A 15014-nucleotide genomic window follows, 5' to 3' on the forward strand; every position below is an offset into this window, starting at 1 on the left:
GTACCCAGCAGCATTTGCAGCTGCCTGTAGCTCAGCTTCACTCCGCTACCCAGAGTGTCTCGGACAAACGTCCTCAGTGGTGTCAGCCAGTCTCCATCTGCCTCTTGGCCAACACCCTGCTTCTGGCTAAGGGATACCATCACCTGGCAGAGTGTGATGTTGAGGGCAAGAGGATCCACAGTTGGACCAGGAAGAGCTGCTGTCTGTTTGCTCCTGAAGAGTGGAGAGTGAGATGAGGGCAATCTTAGCTAGTCTGAATTTCATACACAGTAAATAACCACCAGTAGAGGATCAGACTGTACTGGCTGCTTAAATCTTTTACAGTTTTTAAAACGAAGAACTCAAAACTTGCAGTTTAGAGCTATGCACAAAAATATAGGTGAAAAAGAAAAAAAAAACAAAAAACCAAAACTTTACAAAAAATAAAATAAAATATGAATTTAAAATAAAAAAAAGTTCTTAAATAGATGGCAGTCAGCCTCCAACAAGTCAACATCTATTATCCATTCAAATATGGCAAAAAAAAAATTACATATTTGTAATAATACAAATGTAAATAAAAGAAGATGTGAATTTAAATATTTTGGGAAATGTAAACATTTTAAGCATATCATGTTTGTGTTCCTCATCAGTGCCTTTGATGGCAGATTGTTAAGTTTCCCTGCATCTTATCACAAGCTGTGAGTCAAGAGAAAAGTGTGAAACAGGCAGAGGAAAAGTGTAATGTGATGCATCCTTGGGCAATGAGGCATCTAACTTATTTATTAATGACATTAAATCTAATGTCATTAATAAATAAGAGGCAACATTGCAGCACAGTGGTTACAGCTGTCCCCACAGGTTAACAGAACTCACCTGCCTCACATAAAGCAGGTTCTGGGCTTAAACCCTTTTGTGGTTTCTTTGCTCTTTTCTACTCAGTTGATCACTCAAAGCACTTTCTTACTGCAAGTCTCACTCACCCAATCGCACACATCTATGCCTAAGCACTTTCTCACATTCACTCATACTCCAACTGATTCACCGCGGCAACTCGAGGATACTTTATCATTTACAATTTGAACTGGTTTTCTGATTGGTAGTCAGCCGACTCTACCACCTAAGGCCTGATTTAGACTTCTGTGTTAGGGCTGTTCGATATAACGATATATATCGAATGACGATATAAAAACGTCTATCGTTTCATTTTACGCTATCGTTTGTTTCGTGGTGTCGCAAAATAAACTGTTTACGGCAATATTTTTTCACCGTTTTGATGGTCACTGCAGTGGCTATATTAATTTCTTAAAGTTCTCTCTTTCTCTTATATTTAATATAACCACACTACGGACAGACAAGCGCCTGTTTTTATGCGTTGTGGTTAGCAACAACGACGGTAACACCATCGCGTGTCCGCTTGTTTATGTACCACATAAACCTTTCACAATAAAGCTCAAGATCCTGTTGAGTCTTTTCAAAATAAACTGAATCACGTGAAAGAGCAGATTATTTACGGATGAGAAGTAAAAAAAGAGCTGCCATGTGCTAAAAAATAAATAAGCAGTGTCAGCTGATATAAAAAAATAAATAAATGTTGGGACTTTTTTCTCTCCTGGCCTGCTCTTTGTTGTTGGCAAACAGATTTGTCCCTCTAGACTTTTTTGTACATTCTCACACGTCCATTCTGATAGCTTCCAGTAATTTGCTGATATTTGTGAGTCCTTACAGTGATGCTAGGGTTATTATTCCTAATAAACAGGCAATGATTGTTAAATTCAAAAACTGTAGCAAAAAAGTAGCCATAAATGCACAAAAGGAAATAACGGTACTAAACAGGCCAATCACAGCAAATGCAGGCTGCGTCAAACTGGCATGTAGTTACATTTCTAGCAAGATGTACGTCAGGTTACGCCGTAAGGTTTCAGATGGGTTTGCAGTTATGGCGTAAATTTCCAACTGAAGCATAAGCCACAGTCTCCCTGGGTACTCCAGCTTCCTCCCAGAGTCCAGAGAAAATCGACTGTAGGCATAAATTTCAATAGTTGTCTGCCCTTCTGTGTCAGCCGATCAACAGGCTGCTGACCGGTCCAGGATGTACACTGGTTGTCTGTACACTGGTTGTCTTTACACTGGTTGCCTGTCCCTTTTAAAATGATAGAACCTATCAGACCTTCTACACCTATACACTCCACAAAGGTCTCTCAGATATACTGACAAGTCACTCCTTGTTGTCCCCATGTTGAGACTGAAACACTGGGGGGGGGGGGGGGGGGGGGGGGGGGGGGAGAACAGCTGTTGTGGGACCCAAATTATGGAATAAGCTGCCCCTCCATATTAGGCTGGCCCCAACACTTGAAATGTTCAAATCACTTTTAAAAATACACCTTTTTTCCAAGGCTTTTTAGGAGTAGTACCAGAGTCAGCTTTTAGTCAGTTTTAGGTCACTCTTAATCTTTTTATTTTGTTAATTTTATTCCTTGTATATTTTATTGTCTGTTTTACTCATGTTTTATATTTAATATATACTGATTTATTTGTATCTTCCTTTTTTCACTTATGTATTTATTTTATTGTTATTTATATATACTTCTTTGTCTGCTTAATGTATGTTTTTTTAACTGTTATCTCTGATTTTTATTACTGGAAAGCACTTTGGTCAACTATGTTGATTTTAAACTGATCAATAAATAAAGTTAGATTGGACTGAATTGGATGTACCCCACTTCTCGCCCCATGACAGCTACGTATTAATAAAAACACCAAAGATAAAAAGAATGCCAAGAATGAACTTTCTTACCTTTTGAGATCAATTTTCTTTTTATGTCTGGGTGTATCCCGGCTCCCGTAGGGAAAGTTTTTAATGAAGTGCTGCTTAAAATCTCCAAGGTATTCTTTACGGAACCACGCATCCTAAAGAAAACAAAAATATCTGTGAGGTTGATCAAACATTTACATTAAAATAAAATGAAAAAAAACAAAAAAAAACAAAACAAAAGACATGCAAGTCACATCTCACCAGTGCATCCTGGTTCTCCCGCTGTGGGGCCAGTTTTCTCAGCAACTGCAGAATAGACAAGACCTGGAACATTACTGACATGGCATCTGGAGTGAGCAGGTGGGCCCCCTCTGTGTTATTCCACAGGCTGTCATTGGTGCTGGCCTCGACCCACACTTCCAGCAGGAGAGGCACAAGAGTAGCTGCAAACTTTTGAACAGTCTCAGCTGAGTCTAGACCCTCACTTACTGTAGCTCCTGGATCCTGCTCAGGTCTGCACAGTGAAAGAATTTTAAAAAACAAATGAAAAAACAAAACAAAACAAAAAAGCTTAAACTGAACTATTTCTGGACAGCTACTAAAGTCAGAGATTTCATACCTAAGTTTAAAGGTGGAGTGTGGAGTTGGTTTGGCCCCAGAATGTTCGTAAATCTTAACTCCAACCTTGCTGTACGTTAGCTCTTCCCAGTTGAGATGAAGAGGTGTAAATCGGCCCTCTCCACTAGAACCAAAAACTCTTTCAGTTGGGACAGACATATCACTTTCCTCCATTGGTCTTTCCTCAACAACTGCCTGGAGAAAGCGCCCAAGCCTGAGATACAAGTACAACAAACAGGAAGATTGGCATTCAGAGTTATTAACTTTTCCTGATTGTGTTTACATGCAGCTTCCATACCTGAGAAGAACAGAGAGCCGCCACTGCTGGCTCGTCACAGCCCTGTTAGGGTTGATGGACAGCGCCCAGGTCCAAGCCTTGGAGTCTGAAGCTTTTTTGGCTCCTCCGCTGTTCTGTCTGTGAGAGATCATCTCTAGGAAGTTAGTGAGGAGGACTGCAGGCCGTGCGGCTAGCAGAGCAGGGTAGTGCTCTAGGAACACGTCGAGGACATTTATGGCATCCTCCTGGATTCCTGTCTCGATATGCGTCATAGCACAAGACAAATGAGCACTGAGGAGGGGGAAAAACGGAGCCACGCGTTCTGCAGGCACACACTGTGCGATGTACCTGTAAGCAAGTTAAAACAAGTTTGTTTACTTTAGACACATTTAAACAAAGAAAAAAATGTGTTGTATTTTTGACATGCTTGTCTAACCTGAGCACACGTGCAGCTGCCACACGAACATTGTGATCCTTATCTGTTACAACAGCTGCCACTTCTGAAAGCAAGCGTGAAAGATGCTGCTCTAACAAAGAGGGACTGATGGACAGCAACTCTTTCAAACCTAACAAGGCACTGTGTTTCACATTCGCATTGTAATGGTGCAGCTGAGACAGGAGGTCCTGTGGAAGGAGGGAATAAAATGAGATAAATTTGTTTCTGTTGTTCTTCTTCGTTTGGCTGCTCCCTTTAAGGGTCACTACAGTGGATCATATGCCTCCTCACAGTAAATGTCTCCAAGCCATAGATCACAGCACTCTTGCAGCTTTCCTACAGTCAAATATCCCCCAAGACTCATCTCCGTCCACTGCATGCACTCTTTTCTTCACATCTCATATACACTGTCTGTTGCTTTGCATGTCTGACGCCAGGTATTTAAACTCATCCACCTTCACAACCTCTAATCCTTGCATCTTCGCCTTTCCACCTGTCTCACTCTCATTCACACACATCTATTCTGTCTTGCTTCTACTGACTTTCATTCCTCTTCCATCCGCAACATATTTCTACTTGCTCTCTACTCTCACTACGGAAGAAGACAAACTTGTTATATTCAATGAAACAAGCCCATAGCATTTTTTTTTAACTTGCTAAAATCTGAAAAGATCTCAGAACTTACATTAATACCGAGCTGTTTGTGTGTTGTGGGTCCACTCGTGTCTCTCTTTAGCTGCTCAGACAGATAGATCCCCTTGGACCGAAAGTTGGTGTTGGTGGCGTTATCAGCTCTGGGCTTCTTCTTTCCCACTTTTAGCTTCACTTTCTGGAAGTCATCCTGCCTCTTCTTCTTTTTGGCCTTCATCTCTGCAATCTAGACTGCTGTCAGTGTAATGACACATGAAGATAGCGGGAAGTGAATTAATGCACTAATTTTAATGACACACAAACCTATGGTAAATCGAACGCGTATCAATAATAACATAATTTGTGTCAGGACCGTTAACATTGTTATTTTTACTCTCAATAGTACATTTCGATACTCAGCAGCACAGCTAGCTTGCTCTGCTAACTTACCTATCATTTCCCTGCAACAGTTTTTAGCGGTAGTAGTTAATTGTACTCACCACAATAAAAATGTCTGCAGTCTAAAGTCGGAAATTTACACAACATAAAGCATCCATTAAAAATGTGTCCACTCGGCTAACGACTAAACATACACACACATATACAAAGAAAATGATCTTTATTCGGTCTCGTGTGGCTACATTGGGTCCTTTGATTATGTGTGTGTACACGGTCACAAAGACTGCGCGTTAGATGTGTGCAGTTCAGCTGCTGCTCCTGCGGGGCTTATAATAAATGAAACCACAAAACTGGGGCAAAGTGCGAGTTTATAGCTGCTCGGTGTACAAAATAAACGCACCAAAAAAAGCTGCCCTCGAAGATGCCTTGGAACAATTAACTTAATAGTTTATAATAAAATTGAAAGCACAAATAAATGATAATAATTGTCATTTTGTTTCCTCTAAGAGAATAGATTAGGTCTTTCTGTGAAGCGCTGACACAAAATAGCGCTACAACATGTTTTTGTTTTGGTTTTGTTTTGGGTTTTTTTTTAAACCGGCGAGTTAATCAGACTACAATCTTCTCCCGAAGCTCGGTTTGCATTGTATTCTCCTTTCACCTTGAGCTAGGAGGAACTCGCGGTTTGCACTTAATTATCTCGTGTAAGTTTGATAATATAATACACTTGATTACGTTATGTAGATAGCTATCATATGTGGCGTTTGCGGTCGCTAAGATGTGTCTTACAGGCACATTTTCTTTTCAAATAATTTATGTAAATTAAGGCTCTGCTTGTGGCCCTCCCACAGCTAACAGCGCTAACATTTGATGATTAAAGAAACGAGACGTCTTTAAATCTTTTTGTTTTTTTAAAAAAAATACTTCGACACATTGAAGTTTGTTTGGGCGATACTGCAGAAAATTGTGTTTCTGGTGATAATATTTAACTAAAAGACAACACTTTTGAGACTCCCTGTTTCGTTGTTGTTTCTGCATTCAAAAGATAATTATGAGCAAAATAGATATGAATTACTTAAATACAAATATAAGATAATTAAGATGAGGATTTAACGACAGGTTTAGTTTTCAATATTACAAGATTTTTTTTAAAAGATGGCCCTTTCTTCTTTTGTATTTGTATTACTTAGATTTACTTAGATTTATTTCCGCCCACGCTGCTACCTTTTCATCAGTACTGCCGCTGTTCTGTTTCGTTGATAAAGTTATTAAAATACTGAAAAAATAAATCTAAGATCGTTTAAAAAGTATTGTCTGTAGTAACAATACTGCCCTTTGTTTTGAATGGCTAGTCCTCGAAAGCACATGTAGATGGGGTGTAGTTTTTTTTTAGTTTGTAGTTTTCCCAAAACAAATTTAAAAGCTAATCACCTGGCTGGATCAGAAAGTCGCAACTTAGAGAAAATGTTATAAATTTATAAATTCTCCTTTTTGCAATCAGATAAACATTATCAAACTCTAAAATATAGTATAGATTTGCATATTTTAAAAGACGTTACATATCTTACAACATATAGTGTGATCCGAGGACGAGTGATTAACACATCAAGATTTGAGTATTCACCCTTGTGAAGTCCCCGTGATCTTATCACAGTACTAATGCAGCCACCATATTATGTGGTGGCTGTAGCTCAGGGGGATAGAGGAGATCATCTACTGAGAAGGTTGATGGTTCAATCCTTGGCTGCTCCATTCTGCATGCCAGATAAGATGGTGAATCCCAAGTTGCTCTCAGATGCGTTCATTTGAGTTTGAATGTGTGTGTATGTTGGACAGAAAGCAGGCGTAGAAAAAATTGCTGAATGGGTGAATGAGGCATGTTGTGTAAAAGAGCTTTGAGTGCTCGCGTAGAGTATTTATACTATTGTGATTGTCAGTATGTTTTATCCAACAAAATGAAGTTATCTCACTTCATTAAATTTTTACTGAGATTGTATAAACATACAACACCGTCACTAAAACCTGCTATAAGTATTGCTATTCATTTAGTCAATTATTACTTATTACATACAATTTGTTTATAACACAGCAGTTAACGGTGGTAAATTGTTGGAAATCGTGAAAATCGTGTATCTGCCTAAACATGGGCACAAATTCACATTTAACTATTACATTACTCAGCAACCTTTTTTTTTCAACAAGAATATAAGCAGACTACGACCAGCTGGCAGTCAGTTATGTCGAGTCCCCTCGAATTGTGCTCATTGACAAAGACTCATTCAGAGTGATGGGCAACATGTTGCCAATCTGTCTGCATTTATAAATTAAATGGTAATTATTTATAAAGCTTCAGCAATTTCTCTGAGAGTAATTACCGTCAGTCCAAATAAGAGTGTGACTGTTTGCAGAAAGGTTTCCTTCTATCAGACCTGTGCAGTCACCTTGTGGTCAAAAGTGGTTGTGGGTGTGCAACTCTGGGCAGGCATCTAGTCACCACAACTTGCAGAATGTGAAAATATTTAATACATCGACCATGCAGTGTTAAAGTTTTAGTTGTTTGGTTGTTTTTTAGTAGCTGCAGTCAGGTTGCTCTATATTTTTACTCTTGACTGAGCTAGGGATGCACCAATACCACTTTTTTGGAAACTAGTACGAGTACTTGCATTTCAGTACTCACCGATACCGAGTACTTAATAAAAACATGATTTAAATTTACAGGTAACAGCTTTAGTCCTATAATTTAACAAAAAAAACAACAACAACAAGGGACTGGTTTGGAATTAAGAACATTTATTTAAAATGAAAAGCATGTTGTATGCAACATATTACAGAATAAATAATTATGGAAAAAAATTTAAACAGTGACAGTGCAACTCAAGTATTGTTTTCAGTTTATTGTAAACTGCCGCTTTGGACAACACAAGGGGCATTAATAAACATCTTTGCCATTTAGTGCACAATATTTGAATAAACTAACAATATCCACCAACATAGAACTGTGGCAGTGCAACTGAGGTAGGTATTAACATCAAGTCTAAGATGACTCACTTAATGGAGAGAAAAAGTGAGTGGCAGGGGTTTTTAAGAAAAGTAGCTTTTCTGCATTATCAGCAGTCCGACTGTTTCAGTTTTCATCTATAATATGTGACACTGAGCTAAAAAGCCTTTCACTTTCCACACTGCTACATGGGGCTGAGAGGTATTTACTCTTCTGTTTCTCTGTTTAGAAGTCTCACTAGCACAGTCACAGCTGGGATGACATCAGAGGCTAGTGCGTCGTAGCTGCTCACTTTTTTAGTTAGTTCCTCAAAGGGGGCAAGGATGGCAACAGTCGTCTCCATAAGAGCCCATTGGTGAGCGGTGAGATAGTCAGGGAGTTCATGCTCGGACACCCCCAGCACTCGCTTTTGCTCAATGAGGGACTGGAGCATGTAATACGTGCTGTTCCAGCGCGTCTGTACGTCCTGCTGCAGTCCCTTTATTGGCTAGGAGTAGGCTAAGGCGGAATGTTTAAAATGCCCAACTATTTTCCGCCCCACTGCTATAGCATCAACTATGCTCTCTGTGCTAATAAGCATGGGTAAACTCTCTGTACTCGTTGTCGTGTTGGGATTTTAGATGCTTGATTAAATTACTTGTGTTAAATGCGCTACCTTTTGAGCCTCCTCTGGACAATTTCGCTGAGCACAATTTGCAGTCCGCCTTTGTTTTTGCGTCTTCGTTCACTTTGAAATAGTTCCACACGGCTGACTTGTCTCGCCTGCCCTTCTCTCAGCTCTGAGCTGCAGCCGGGGCCTGGGGGCGGGCACTCGGGGCCTGGGGCGGGCACTCGGCGCCTGCGATTAACCTCTTACATGCCGCTCAAACATAGACAGGTCTCAGACCGTGGTATCGGTCCCTGGTATCGGGGGACTTTTAACGAGTACAAGTACTTTAGAAAATGTGGTATCGAGGCCGATACCCGATACCGGTATCGGTGCATCCCTAGACTGAGCCATTACCTTGATCTGAATTAGGAGGTACTACTCTTCAGTTATGAAAAACCTATACAATGAAGCCCTTTGGGCAATGTTTTCATGCTGATGTCAATGCCACAGGAGGTTTGGAGCTCTGCAGTTACTGAGTCAGCAGAGCACTGGTGGCTTTTACACACTATCCATCTCAGCAATACTGCTCTGTAACTTCAAGTTATTTATCAGATCTCTTACAATCCCATGTCTCATACCTCTATGATCAGCAGCTTTTAGTCAATTAAAATTCCCAGTTCAGAGCTCTACTTTCCTCACCCTATCGCTAAGGAAAAGCTCATCCACTTTTCAGAGAAAGCGCATTTCTGCCACTTGTATCTGGAGTCTCATTCTTTCATCTTTAAAAGAATTAACAATTATAGTGTTAACAAAAAAATCAGACCTAGAGTAACAGATTTGTGGCATTTTTCAACACCGATGCTCCATCGAGTGACAGATGGCTGCATAACAATTTAGCAGCATTGGGCATCACTTAAATTTTTTTATTTAGAACAATTAGATTAAACAATGAGTATGTTTAATGTTGACTAGTGACACAGTGATGATTAGTCAACTCGTTGCACGCATCCCTAGTTTTAACTGTGTGATTAGTTCTAGTATGTGTAATGATTTGATAACCAGCAATAAGACATCATTTGTCTTGTAGTGACAACGCTGAGGAAATGGAGGATGAGAATTCAGGAAACCAGCCTCCACCACAAAGTGGGCCCCCAAATCCAAAGAAGAATCCAAAGGTAAGTGTCAGTCCTTGGCTCTACTTCAGTGCCACACGAGCCCAAATGTGCAGTATCAAAAACCTAAAGTAAAAATGTGGGATTTCCTGTAATTTCCCCCCATCCTCCCCAAATTTTGCTGTTGTGGTACCTGATGGAGTGCTGGGTGGCAGCAGCCCTGAACTTGTGGGCTTCCTGCTTGCTCCTGTGCCTTCAGGCCTGCTTCATTTGCAGTCTTGTTACTGAAGACATTATTCACTGGCTCTGGCCTCACATCTGCAGCCTGTCAAACCTGTTGTGGTTTAAAGAATTGTTGTTTTGTTTGTTTGTTTTTAACACTGGTTTTATTCACGTTGGTGTTCTGAATATATTCTAAAGTGAGATAAACTGGCTTCTCTTAAACGGTACCACATGGCAGGCCACTCATTTTTTACTACTGAGCGCTGTCACATTCAAAAGTGGTAGTCACGGATCACTTGCTGATTCAAATCCTCGAGGACTTAAAGTCAATGGCGACATATCCAGTCCAGTTTTTCCCTAGGAGACGTTGTTACATCACTGCTCAATTAAACGGCAGGTAGTAGACACGTCACCGTTCTGTACAACCACTGTGCATGAGGTGAAAAACTCAAAAGTTTATTATTTGCTACAGAAATTACGATCTCCCACCAGTGAACAAAGCTCCGCTGGTGAAGTCAGTACTTTACAGCAGAGTACCCTCAGTCCTGGATTTCTATCTCCAAACCACACTCTCGTGGTGTTTATCAGTAACATGCAGTTACTTAAAATGTAAATTAGCTGCAAAACATTAAATCACTGCAGGAATTACAGTGATTATTTACATTTCTGCTTAGATATTTAACTTCAGTCATCTAAACTCAGTGTCTTCAATTTTTGGCTGCGTATGTCTGTCTTATCTCCTTTTGCTTATCTTGAAGAAAGTTGTATGCCTGGAAATATGTTTTCTTTATTAGTAGGTATCCTCAAATGAAGTGGCGTCCACCTCAGCACCTGCCTCTAACGGGAACCACCTCCATATTTCACACAGCTGACATCACTCTTATCATTGAAGGGGGTGTATGTTTAGTTGTTTCCAAAGGGTTTCTGTTTGTTGTTGTCTGTCAAGCTCAAATTTGGGGCTTTCAAACACATCACACTGACCACAGTGCACGGTGGTAGAAGAGCATGTTCTCTTCTACCAGTTTCATTGTCAGATCGCTGAGGTCTTGACCTCAGCCTCCCTCAGTGCGGCCACTGCGGCAGGTGTAACAACCCAGTTTCTTCCCTGTAGTAACAAATTGTTGCTGGTCTACATTCTCACTTGGTGAGGATTTAGACACCATTTATACACATTCCTGTGACTGTCACTGCTTAATGCAGGCGTCAAAGAGGATGAGAACGTAATGGTTGTGTGGCGGACCTGGACAAGGAGTTCAGTCCTCTGCTTAGTGTCATCCTGTCACTAATTTCCTGTGTGTCTCTCTCCTTCTCGTGGGTTTATTCCCTCTGCTGACAGAGAAGGCAGCTGCAGCATTCTGCTGATATAGGTAAGTCCTTTTACACACGGTGCCACTTCCAGTGTTGAGAGTTGAAGCTTGAGACCTTGGTTTCCATGCTTCATGTCACGTGTGGTGGCATGTTCACCACTCAGTGAGGCTCACAACCTCAGAGATTTGAGGATGGGGGTGGTGAGTCTTATGTGGTGCAGTCTACTGTTTTGGTCTTTGGAGATCACTGCAAAAGTATTCACGCAAAACATTTCCTGCATAAAGGTTTCCTATTTAGAAGTCCAGTTTTCGGAATGGTTTTTGGAAGTTTTCTAAATAATTTTAATAACAATCCAACCCAGTCCCATTAAGATGTTGCTACACTGAAGAGCAGCACCATTATCCTTAAAAGGGGACGACACATGGCTTATGCTACCATGCATCTGCACTGGTTACTAATTAAGTTTTAATGCACTTGTTTCTTTTTAATACTGCTGAATGCAATATCAAATTTTTTACCAGTTGCCTGTGTTACACTGGCTTGACTTGCATTCAGCTTTTTTTTCTTAGACATAAACTTTGCCTGCTTAGCAGAATTTTTTTGTTTTTAAATTATGTGTTCATTTTATCGTGCGTTTGCAAGAGGACTGCTTTGGTGAATGCAACACAGAAGTTACCGCTCTGCGGCTGCGCACGGTGAGAAGCAGTGCATCACAGGATGTGTTGTTCTGCAGCTCAGTTTGGGCCTAAATGGGGGTTAACTTAGAGCTCCTGTTATTTTTTGTTTGTTTGTTTTTTTCTCCCAAGATCACATGGGAAGTTTGGGTCGATCCATCCATGTAAAATCTGGAATAAATTCCAGTCCATTAAACATTGCAGGTTGTGAAACAGTACAGTATAATTGCAATTAGTTTTTTACTAGTTTGCAGGATATAAGTCTTGTTTTAGTTATAAATTCAGCCTCTACTTAATGCTGACCACTATTATGTTTTCCCAGTTTTCTCCAAAGGATCTTCTATCCATACTGTGCCCTCGCTCAACAAAATCTTGAAGGGTATCACAGACTGTGTGATTGGTAAGCAGCATAGGGATTTTCCTCACATCTATCTACTTTACCTCCTCTCCTTCTTGCATAAAGAAGTGAATAATCAATAATCATTGTGTCTGCAGGCCTTCAGTATGTGTGGGAGTACCGCAGCCCCAGTAAATCTGTCCCTCCACACTACCAGTGCAAACTGTGCGCCATGGCCAGCTTGCAGCATGACATTGTTGACCATGTGAAAGGCTGGAAACACTGCTATAGATACATGGTGAGTGTTGTCTGTTTCAAAGTCTGCACTCGAGGTTGCAGAATCATTTGCATTGTTTTATTCTGCTTTTCACACAGAAAAAGACCCACCCTGACAAAATTACGCATGAGGAGGAAGATGCTGTGAAAGACCCTGCTATCAGAAAATCCATTAAAGAAGCTGCGGCTGAAGTTGAAAAGACGGAGGGGAGGGGACAAATCAAGGTGAGCGCTACACCTGTGATAGTTCAGTTTTTATGTTATGTGTAATGTTGGTCTGCTGAATTGGTGTGTTTGCTCTGGGATTTTTACTTTTCTCTTACTAGACACAAGTTCAAATTCAGTCTGCAAGGTACTGCCAGATAACTTCATCTTTGTTTGGTCCCCATAAAACTTTTACATTGCAGATGGGGCTACAAGTCTCCCATGTTTACATTCGAGGGGTGGGTGCACTTAACAATATGTTGGATTTGATCATTTTTCTGTTCCCGTTGTCACGTTTAGGTGATCCTCAGGGAGCCCTTTGACATTCCTGCTTTTAAAGGACTACGTAAGTTATTCTGCTCTGTTTGCATCTAATGTTTTTAAGTTCTCAAAAACTAAGATCAGCTTCTCAGTTTAAAAAATAAATAACAACAATTTTTCCTATTTAGCTGGGGTCAAAGCTTAGCTTAGCATTCAACAACACTAAAGGATTTCCATTCTTTCGCATTAGTTGTTAATTTCACACATCCTTCCATCACAGGCTCTGCTATTCCTAAAGCCGGGCCTTCACCAGCTCCAGGAATGGGACAAATGGGGCCACCCTTTGGTGAGTTCTTTGTGATTGACATTAATTTTCTCAATGTGCATGAATATCTCTGTTCTATTAAAATAAAAATATGTGAACTGAAATGTAATAAACCTGTATCTCACAGGTCCCAGGTTCTCTGAATCAAGATTCCCAGGGGAGTTTCATCCTGATTATCCCGTAGATGAATTTGGGGAGTCCGGCTTTGGAGGCTACTCCTCCAGGGAAGACTTTTCTGACTCTGGTATGGATCGGGGAAATTTCATGGATAATATGGGTCGCGGTTCAGGTGGTGGAAGAGACAGCTACAGAAGGAGTGGACTGCTGGATGAACGTCCAAACAAAATGTATTCAGACGAGTACCAGGGCAACCGGATGGGTAGTAGCTTGATGGACAGACCGGGATTAATGGGGGCAGCTCCAGAATCTAGCAGCCTTCCCCATACTTTGCTTACATACCTGGTAGGTTTCTTACAATAGGTTTAAAGTCAGCATCTTTTTTCTTTTTAAATATTCATATTTATATTCAGAAAGTAATTTTACAAAATGTGTTTTTAGGATACTTTCAGGATAGAGAATGAGAGCGATGCCCAGCTGGTGCTGAAGGTGACGCAGAAACTAACAGATGTGCTGATGGAGTATCGACTCAGGAGTGTTTCAGGGGTAAGGTGTTTTGAGTTGTTGCTTCTTTTTTTTTTAACAGCATCTAGCCTAGAAATAATTTTGAAACCAAACACTAAAGATCAGCCTTCAAACCTTATTTGGCGAACTGAGTACTAAAGTTCTAATTTAATTTTAACTGTTTCAGCTATGTGCACTAGGTTTCCTTTGCTCTGAAAGGATGAGCAAAACCAGATTTACTTTTTCAGATGTTTCACTTGTCCCTCAGATTAAAACATTTATTTTGTGGCATCTGTTTCCTCCTCAGGGGCCCAACAGCTTATCATTGAGTTCCACAAACTTCTCTTCACCCCCTAGAATGCAAAGCAGTAGCAACCGATTCTCAGGTGGCCTCTCAGGTATACATGCACCTTCTCCCAGACTTTTTATGACAGATCCATGGCTCAAATATCAAGGACTGTTAAATAAAGGATTCCAAAGGAGTGTGTGAGGCATCATTCTTTGCTGTCCACTTATTAATAGTTTGCTTTTTTTGCAGGTCCATCCCGGTACAATGACGGTCCGCCCAGATATTACAAATAAGAGATGCAACAAGTCTGTCTTCTCATCTTTCTGTCCTACATGCACAGGGGTCATTGTGCAGATGTTGATTTCATGTACTTTTGAAAAAAAAAAATATTTTCATGCACTGGGTTTTCAGTCTTTTGTTGTCCTTGTTTTAATTATGTTTATGTCTTCATAATATGGCAAGATTTATAACTTGGAAGGATTTACATGTCTGCTGTTGTATCCAGCAACTTTACCTGATCATTTTAGTTTAAGTTTCACAGCGATTAAAAGCTATTAATGGACATAAAGATATGTTTGTGGTTGATTTCATGTCCCCATCAAAGTATTTCCAGGTGCTGACGGATCCTTTAGGTTAGGAAGTTGTATTTGAGACCCTCCTTGTGCAGTATCGGACACAAATAACTAGCTCGATTGGTTTCTTTT

The 15014-nt window shown here is 40.4% G+C and overlaps 2 protein-coding genes across 4 annotated transcripts in view; one reads left to right on the forward strand and one right to left on the reverse strand.

The window, feature by feature from the left end:
* tex10 (testis expressed 10) overlaps nucleotides 1-5377 on the reverse strand; it is a 19986-nt gene extending 14609 nt beyond the window's left edge. The window contains exons 1-8 of one of the 3 annotated variants that reach the window (XM_085178696.1): nucleotides 5196-5377; nucleotides 4751-4947; nucleotides 4066-4253; nucleotides 3651-3977; nucleotides 3354-3566; nucleotides 2996-3248; nucleotides 2777-2889; nucleotides 1-213 (exon numbers count right to left, since the gene is read on the reverse strand). The exon at nucleotides 1-213 is cut by the window's left edge and continues 35 nt beyond it. In XM_085178696.1, coding sequence (XP_085034822.1) covers nucleotides 1-213; nucleotides 2777-2889; nucleotides 2996-3248; nucleotides 3354-3566; nucleotides 3651-3977; nucleotides 4066-4253; nucleotides 4751-4933 — 1490 coding nt within the window. In that variant the 5' untranslated portion in view covers nucleotides 4934-4947; nucleotides 5196-5377. Of the gene's footprint in view, nucleotides 214-2776; nucleotides 2890-2995; nucleotides 3249-3353; nucleotides 3567-3650; nucleotides 3978-4065; nucleotides 4254-4750; nucleotides 4951-5191 lie in introns of all 3 variants that reach the window. The other 2 variants (XM_085178695.1, XM_085178697.1) reach the window with 2 other exon arrangements.
* Nucleotides 5378-5745: 368 nt separating this feature from the next.
* On the forward strand, nucleotides 5746-14878 carry LOC146508231 (uncharacterized). The gene is made up of 12 exons (XM_085178719.1): nucleotides 5746-5798; nucleotides 9769-9856; nucleotides 11352-11382; nucleotides 12320-12397; nucleotides 12493-12632; nucleotides 12710-12835; nucleotides 13115-13160; nucleotides 13356-13421; nucleotides 13528-13862; nucleotides 13959-14063; nucleotides 14329-14419; nucleotides 14560-14878. The coding sequence occupies exons 2-12, from the start codon at nucleotides 9785-9787 to the stop codon at nucleotides 14601-14603; spliced, it is 1134 nt and encodes a 377-aa protein (XP_085034845.1). The 5' UTR covers nucleotides 5746-5798; nucleotides 9769-9784; the 3' UTR covers nucleotides 14604-14878.
* The last annotated feature ends 136 nt before the right edge of the window (nucleotides 14879-15014 follow it).

This window comes from Neolamprologus multifasciatus, chromosome 11, assembly GCF_963576455.1.
Source record: "Neolamprologus multifasciatus chromosome 11, fNeoMul1.2, whole genome shotgun sequence".
Classification (NCBI taxonomy): domain Eukaryota; kingdom Metazoa; phylum Chordata; class Actinopteri; order Cichliformes; family Cichlidae; genus Neolamprologus; species Neolamprologus multifasciatus.

Coding starts and splice junctions, on each gene's coding strand:
- LOC146508231 (XM_085178719.1), top strand. CDS start 9,785: ATGGAGGATGAGAATTCAGGAAACCAGCCTCCACCACAAAGTGGGCCC. Junction 13,161..13,355: donor TCCTGCTTTTAAAGGACTAC/GTAAGTTATTCT, acceptor CTTCCATCACAG/GCTCTGCTATTCCTAAAGCC. Junction 14,064..14,328: donor GACTCAGGAGTGTTTCAGGG/GTAAGGTGTTTT, acceptor TTTCCTCCTCAG/GGGCCCAACAGCTTATCATT.